At 31.8% G+C, this 8484-nt stretch overlaps 1 protein-coding gene across 1 annotated transcript; it reads left to right on the plus strand.

The window, feature by feature from the left end:
* Positions 1 to 1044: 1044 nt before the first annotated feature.
* LOC134249580 (forkhead box protein L2-like) lies at positions 1045 to 5263 on the plus strand. The gene is made up of 2 exons (XM_062731916.1): positions 1045 to 2211; positions 4879 to 5263. Exons 1-2 carry the CDS (start codon positions 1094 to 1096, stop codon positions 4880 to 4882), a joined length of 1122 nt encoding a protein of 373 aa, XP_062587900.1. The 5' UTR covers positions 1045 to 1093; the 3' UTR covers positions 4883 to 5263.
* The last annotated feature ends 3221 nt before the right edge of the window (positions 5264 to 8484 follow it).

Consider the following 8484-nt stretch of genomic DNA (forward strand, 5'->3'; position numbering starts at 1 on the left):
CTAAAAAATGATATAAAATCGGACTAGTTTGTGACGTCATAAAAACAAAAATTGTCAAAAAACTACTTTGAAACTATAATATGTTTTGGTAATTCATATTTCTTATACAATTTATAGCACATTCCAAGAATTTTTCAAAATTCGATTTTTGTAGGGGCAAAGATATGCAGTATACCGCATATAGTTCTTTAAAATACATGTTTATAATTGACATCAATTGAAATAAATTAAAATATATCTCAAATTACTTTTTTTCACCTTTATTAAAATAAAAATTCACTGCATTGTGTTTTCTGTGTAGGGATTACAATGTAATTACACTAAGAATATATGGACAGTGTACCATATATATCAGCCATCAGTGCATTTTCACCAATTTGTGAATGCAGCATATGCACCGTTTTTCACGGCCTATACCGATGAGAATTTGTCAAATGCATACCATCGGAAAATTTGTGTTACAGTGTAGTATCAGCGAAAACCGAACGGTACTGTATTGAAAATAAATTATATTTTAGATTAATTGATAAATTCAATTATTCATTAATTTTTGTGAATATGAATAAAAATATTTTTTCGCTTTGTATGCAAGAGGAAAAAAAATTACCATTTTTTATGAATATCATTTTAATTCCCGATTTTCGAATTCTCCTAAATAGAAAGTGTGGTATATGAAGTTGAAAACGATTAGATAAAGGATAGATAGCAAAGGACAACCTCTCCGTTTTCGCGTCGCATTTGATATTGGGTGTATTCTGGTATTTGCGATGAAAAGATTTCTGTTTGAGATAATTAAATTAATTTACGACAATTTATTTATTTATTTATTTTAACACACATTCCCCAAACTACAATAATTCGATTACCATGACACCTGTATGCCACTTCCAGTGCAGCCTTGGCGCTCCGCAACTGAAGCGTTTGTGTCATTTGAGACGCATATATGCTCTTATCCAAACGAGAAATTGACAACTCGAACCCCGCCCAATCAGCGCCCTCCTTTTATCACGTGATCAAAGATGGACAGAGAGATGTGGAAATTTGCATTATATTATCTTATAACAAACATATGCTTCATTAGTCAAAGATATTTATGATTCCCAAAATGTCGGAGACGAGAAATGAAAATTTTACGAATTCTGCTTCAGATGATAATTTGTATGACTTTAAAATGAGGTTGATGCGACCACCACCAAAATTTCTGGATACGGGATTTAGTGAAAGTTCTTTTGAAAACAAAATATTAAAACATTCCTTTTTGCCAAGCGAATTTTCATCAAATTGTAAATTTGGATCAAAAGTTTCATTTGGAATTGCAGCAAGGCTTGAGAACACTTCGAACAACAAAGAAAGTAAAAATGAAGAAACCGAAGAAAAATCTTTCGTGGAAACTAAGAAAATCAAATCGGAGAAACTTGAGGAAATCTCGAAGCCTTCAAACGGAAAAATAAAAACTGAAGATGAAAACAAATTCACCGACCCTGATCAGAAGCCACCTTTTTCGTATGTGGCTTTGATAGCCATGGCCATAAAAGAATCGACTGAGAAACGCCTTACTCTTAGTGGAATTTACCAATTTATCATCAGCAAATTTCCGTATTACGAGAAAAACAAAAAAGGATGGCAGAACAGTATTCGTCACAACTTAAGCTTAAATGAATGTTTTGTGAAAGTTCCCCGAGAGGGTGGCGGGGAGAGGAAGGGAAATTTTTGGACTCTGGATCCAGCATTTGAAGACATGTTTGAGAAAGGAAATTATCGCCGACGTCGGAGAATGAGGCGTCCGTACCGTGCTGCATTATCCCTCCCAAAGCCATTTTTTGCCCCAGAAACTCACTGTGGACCGTACAATCAATTTTCCCTGACCAAACCTTATTTCTCACCCCCTCCTTACTCTCAGTATTCCCAGTACCCAGGCTGGGCTCAAGCTCTGGCTCACAATTCTTCACAGGGAATGGCAAGTGCCATGAATCAAATCAACAATTACAGTTCTTGTACCCAGGGACGGGTACCTCCTCCGGGCGCCTCCATTGCACCGTGTAGCTACAACGCCATGCAACAGGCCATGCAGATATCCCCACCACACGCTCCCACGTACACACAGCTGAATGACTACCCAGCAGTCCCCACCCCCGGGACGGGGTTCCCCTTTACCTACAGACAACAGAGCGACACATTGAATCATATGCATTACACGTATTGGAGCGACAGGTATTTTATGTTAATGTTTTAAATTTTAAAATTGGACGCACTGTCTAAAAGAAGTCATTTTTCATAATATGGGCATAACTTTAATGTATTGAAATCTCAGGCACTTGTTTCGGAGATAAATTTTTAACCCATAGTAGTGTTATTATTATACCATGGGTTAAAAATGTATATCCGAAACATGTGCCTATGATTGAAGAAAGAGCATCGATATGCTACATCTATTACTTTGTTTATAAGCATCCCCATATTATACAAACTTAAATACATGTTTTGTATAAATATTTATGTAGTTATGTTGATATTTAAATTATTGGTGTCCTTCATTTTGTTTTTTGAAAACAAAAAATAATAGTTAGTTGCTTTAAACAAAATAAAATCAGAAAGCGGGAAAAAATATTTGCATATACAACGGTTATTATTTGGATAATAAAAATGACGTTTCACAAGAATGATAATACAATTTTAAAGGAATTAAATCTTAGAGCTTATCAGTAAAATAAGAAACAGTTTCAGATGTTTTCAAAACCCTGTTGCAATTTTTTTTTAAGCATGAAACATCTTTATCGAGATCTTTAGATCAAAATTTTCTTTTATATTTTTGAAGATTTCGATTTTTTTTTTCTATTTTGGTTTGATAGCATCATTTATTTTTTCATCTATAAGCATGAAAATAATTTTTTGCAAGATATTTTAATTATTCTTAAAACTAGAAAATGATATCGAAATAACGTAAAATATGTTTATTGCGATTTAACTATAGTATTAGATAAACAAAGGTTGATATAAAATATAATTCGATCCGCATTTTTGCGACAAAAATATTCCTTAAAAAATGCGCAGTGTATGAAAAAATACTTCCGATGGAGCCTTACTATCATGTCAATTTCAAGAAAACAATTTTTCTGTAAATATTATTCCGATAGTTTTATCATCCTAGTAAGTGGACAGTGGTATAATTTATTACAAAAAAAAATCAGATATTTTTTTTAAAAATTACCATAAAGTCTTCTATTTCATGTAGAGGAGATAATTTGCCGCGTGTTTAGTAATTAGTGCGCTATCTGATCGTACATGATCGTACGTGCTCCCCTCCCACTGATATAACAATAAGCTACAAGATTCCTCTCCGGTCCCGGGGGATTCCCCCTCGTCAATCAAGAGAGGCGCGGGTAAGCGCGTGCAGGTTTTTGTTTATCCATATTGGCCAACTGTTTATTTTGCATCTGTTTTTGTGGATAATCTCCACGAATATGAAACCTACACGGTTGTAAGTTACATTCAGTAGATGTTTGTCGTATGTTTCTGTTGCTTGAGACAGGACAAGGAAAATAAACCTGTTCAGTGTTATACACTACACACTATTTGGAAGTGTTGTATCCAATATTGCTTTGGCTTGCTATAAAATGTTTGGATATACAAGGTATAATTGATAATACTAAATAATAATGAAAAACGAAAAAAAAATAATGAAGAAAATCTGCCGAACTATATGAAAATGAAAGAAAAATTAGGTATCGACTACGTTCCGGATTTCCTTTAAAACATTTCTTTCTGGATGCAAAGTTCAATCTTTACCTCAAAAGATCTTTGGAATCTGGCCCCGGGATCATGAAGCATTTAGGTCAAATTTTTTTCTGTTGTACTAAAATATTGTGGAAGGCAAACAGGCCAAAATTAAACTGTTTCTCAATATTGTTTTTCAAAAGTGTTGTTATTTGCAAATCTAGAGATTTATTGAATAAATAATAAATATTTTACAGAAGATTGAAATTTTGACTTAATTCGAAGTTTGTTTCATGATCCCAGGGCCTGATGAAAATGTTAAGTGGTTTTTTTTTTCAGACAGACAGACACACTGAATACGTAAATAGAGATAAATTCAGATTCTCTGACGTAACATTAAATAAACAAATAAAAGAATAAATGAATAAAATTTATAAATGATAAAATATAAAATAAATTTTAAAAAGTGAATACTAGTAACTGAAAATTCGTAATAGAACAAATATAAAAACATTACACTTAATTACATTTATTATGCATATTGACAGTTGAATTTAATGTATAAATGATACCGGTATTTATAATCGTTTCAGAAAAAAGAATAATCACTTTATTACATGTGCATATATATTGACTTTTTTCTCTTTTTTAAAAAAATTCAATTTTGTTTTTATATTTTTATTTTAATATATATATGAATTCTCAAAATGTATTTCTTTTGTTAATTTTTTCGTTCGCTTTTTTTTCGATATGAATAGAAAATGTCCAGATGGGACCTCCTATTCAATATTCAATTCAATTCATTTATTATTACTATTACACGTTTACTCAAGTTAATATATTTATATATTAAGGAAGATTTTTTTTTATAAGATTGTCTCGAATACATAGTTTAAAATATTTGTCCTTTATCAATCTATAACAGAATTATTTTCTCCTGAAAGCTGTCATGTACATGTATGTACATAGACATTTATATTTACCTCGTAGTTTCAACAAATAAAAAATAAAAAAAAAAAGACAGAAAAAAAGAAGAAAAAGATCAAATCAGTTTCTAGTTAAAAAAAAAAGTTCAAGTGACTGATTAAACAGTCTAATAACAAACAAACTTGCAAATCAAATTAGTTGTTAAATATCTGTCAAAATTTATTTTTTATTTTTCAGATAAATGAAGGATATATCTCAGGAGAAGCAGTGTGCAGATCTCTGTATAAAATCTGGATCGTGAGGGTGTCATTCTGAACTGTTATTACAGAAAAACCATTTACATGTATCATTGTGCCATTCATAATTTATTCTGTTCATCTTTATCAATAATTTATTTGCAAAGAAATACCCCTATTGTGATAAATATGTATCTACAAATACAGTGTTGCAATTCTCTTTCACTTGGACAAAAATTCCACTTGAACCCAAGACCATTGAAATCAGAATTTTGTTTTCATAATTTAACAGCCTCCGGAGAAACAAACAAACGTGAAGTCCCATGCATGCTGGGAAGGAAATGCATGATTACAGAGACATATGCTTAATTCTCTCCAGCTGATACAAACCCACACTTAGAAATTTCTTTTTATCTCAAATTTCATTTGAACAAAAAACAATTTTTATATCCTGTCTTAAATCTAGATTTTTAAAATTATTTTTTATATGATTTTTTAAAAGAAACAGATTAAATATTTCATTTATGAGATGGAAACTCCAAAAATTTGGGGGGGGGGGTATAATCAACTTAAAATTCTTCTTATTGTTTAAAGGGTTCTTCGCTTTCATTGTTTGTACACAGTGTATATTTAAAATTAAATAAAAATAAATTTCCAATGATTCAGAATTTCTGTGTTGTGGATAAGGTTAAGTGAACTTGTATTCCGGAACCTTACCTTGCGAAGAAAATAATTAAGTTGATATTTACAATTTATAGAAAAAAATACTTTCAATTAATCAGGAAGCTTCATTAATCGGACAATTAACGTCCGGATGGAGAGGTTCGACTGTATTTTCCATATTGGAACATTTTAAATATTTTGTCGAGACTATCAAGCAAATATTTTGGAAGCAAATATATTTTAAACCCGACGATCGTATCACTGCAATTACGCAAGCATTTAAATGAGCGAAAGAAGCTGAAAGCTGAAAAATCTTCACTGTATAGTAACAAAAAGGTTTTAGACAATTTTGTGACAATGCAAAATGGGGATTACAACAACGACCTTTCTTACGGAAAATCGCTTAAATATTACACAGTCTGTGTGACCACTATTTATTTACACATAGACTTTTTCTTTTATTGGCTCTTTCTTCATATACTCGTACAATGTTATAAATAAAATGCATGCAACAAATTTAACTATAGACAATAACATTTATCTGCATCTTACAAGACAAGGTTTCTGATTCATAGATCATTAAAAATTGTTTGTGAAGCTTACTATCTGCATAAATTTACACACAGACTTATATTTATGTATTTAGGAAAAACTGACATGATGTCTGCGTAATTTTTAAAAAACAAAATGAATAAAATTATTTTTTTTATTTTTTTTTTTAACAAAAAAGAGAATATTTCGGTATAGCCTTTCACATACATGTATTCAGAATAAGAGATGAGAGGTTAAATTCCCCATAAGTAAAATAATTAATTTCTGGCACCATCCTCTTAAATACAAGTGCACATTAATTTTAAAAAAAAGTGTTTTAAAGAAGCCAAAGAATCCGAGGAATGTTGTTTGGAAGAATTAGGAATGGAGCTAATGTTAGTAATTTATGCAAACTAATATAATTATTTTGGGTGAAAGTGTTTTCAGATATGTTAAAGGTACCCTAGATCTTCAAGGTCAAGAAATAAAAAAATAACATTAATGGTACCCAAAGAAAGGTTTTGTCCCAGTAAATACAATTGTGACATATAAAGCCCAATTGCAACCACTCAGAAAATATTGATACGATATACCCCAAAAATCAAGATCTTAATATCAAAGACGTTGGTAAGCTTTTCTCGAAAAAAAATACACATATGACATTGGAAATTCCTAGCACCCCGGAATAACTCTTCAAAAGTTATAATTATAGCAAAGGTTTTAGTTTTTATGCCCATGATATCAAGGATTCGGGGTATATAGTTTTTGTCCTGTCTGTCTGTTTATCTGTTTGTCCGCAAAAACTTTAACATTGGCGAAAACTTTTGACTGCATGGTTCAAACTATGGCTTTAACTAATTTTAACCTTGGCCTTAATGTTTGAACAGTTTGTGCTAAGGTTTTCAAACTTCGTTTGTGAAACACTGATGCCACGTATGGCAGATTGCGAGGATTGAAGTTTTTCAAATGCAAGTCAAATCCAAGGTCAAGGTCAAAATTGTTGGCATCCAGAGAAATGTCTTATCACAAGAATTACACTTGTGAAAAATGAAAGCCCTTGTACAAACTGATCAAAAGTTTTGGCCTAGGTTAAAGTTTTTAAAAAGTAGGTCAAACTATAAGGGCAAGGTCAAAATGTCCAGAACTTTTAAACCCATTGAAAGGTATTGTCAAAATAAATATACACGTGAATAGCACCAACTGTTCAAAAGTTATGGCAAAGGTTAAAGTTTGATATTTTTTGTATAGGTCGGTCAAACTCCAAGGTCAAAGATAAGAGGTCAAAGTTTGTGGTACCCGCAGAAAGGCTTTGTCAAAAGGAATACACCAATGAAATATGAAAGTCATAGCCACACCCATTCAAAATTTATAGCAAGGTTAAAGATTTTGTGGACAAATAGACAGACAGACAGACAGAAAACTAGATAGACAGACGGACAGACAGGACAAAAACTATATACTCCTGAATCTTCTATTACGGGTGCATAAAGAACTTTAACTTTGGGCATTTCACATTGTATTTCATGTGATAAGACCTTCCTTTGGATATCAACAATTTTGACCTTGGAGACTGACCTACTTTAACCTTGGCCATACATTCTGAGATGTTTTGCTTGGGCTTTCACATTTCACATGTGTAGACCCACATTTAAAAACTTTTACCTTGACCTTGATGGTTAGTGCATTGGCTTTCACATTTCACAGATTTCCTCATGGCCTTGAACTTTGAGTTGATCTTTATTTAAAAAAAAAAAAAGATTTGTTTGTGAAACATCAGCAGCATCATTTTCATCAAAGACATATTAATTGAGAGGACAAATTATTTCTTAAAGTTACATTTTTTATCACTTTGGAGTTTGACCTGCATTTGAGAAATTCAACCAAAAGCTATCATACTGAAATTTAGAGCATACATGAAATGTTCCTTGTTTCTGCTAGGAATAACTTATGCATGCAATGGCCCCCTCCCTCGCAAGAAGCTAAACACCTGTTATTTGTCAAAAATGGAACCCCAACCCCCGATGATATTATCAATCTTGACTTAAACACAAGTGTTGCAATGCATTTTATTTCCATTGCCTTATTTTAAACTTTTTACATTGTATAGTAATACTTTGTGCCCTTGATTGCTAGATGATTGTATCTTGTTTAACGTCTCTCTCGGTTGAGAATTATTCTCTCGTATGGTGACATTGCCATTACTGGTAAAGTTCCTGTCGCGAGGGGATGCTCCGCCTAGCGGTGCTCTTGTTTTTGAATCGTTATACAATCAGTACGTGTGTGGCATGACTTAATTGTTAAATGAAATATCTGTCATAAATATTCAAAATTAAATCATACCTATACCCACTTTCCTTCTATAAAATGTTTATGATATATACATTTTTTTCCTGTTATTTTAAAATTCCTATAT

Source organism: Saccostrea cucullata, unplaced genomic scaffold (assembly GCF_032062105.1).
Source record: "Saccostrea cucullata isolate Sc308-1 unplaced genomic scaffold, CSIRO_AGI_Scuc_v1 ctg511, whole genome shotgun sequence".
In the NCBI taxonomy this organism is placed as follows: domain Eukaryota; kingdom Metazoa; phylum Mollusca; class Bivalvia; order Ostreida; family Ostreidae; genus Saccostrea; species Saccostrea cuccullata.

Coding starts and splice junctions, on each gene's coding strand:
- LOC134249580 (XM_062731916.1), top strand. CDS start 1,094: ATGATTCCCAAAATGTCGGAGACGAGAAATGAAAATTTTACGAATTCT.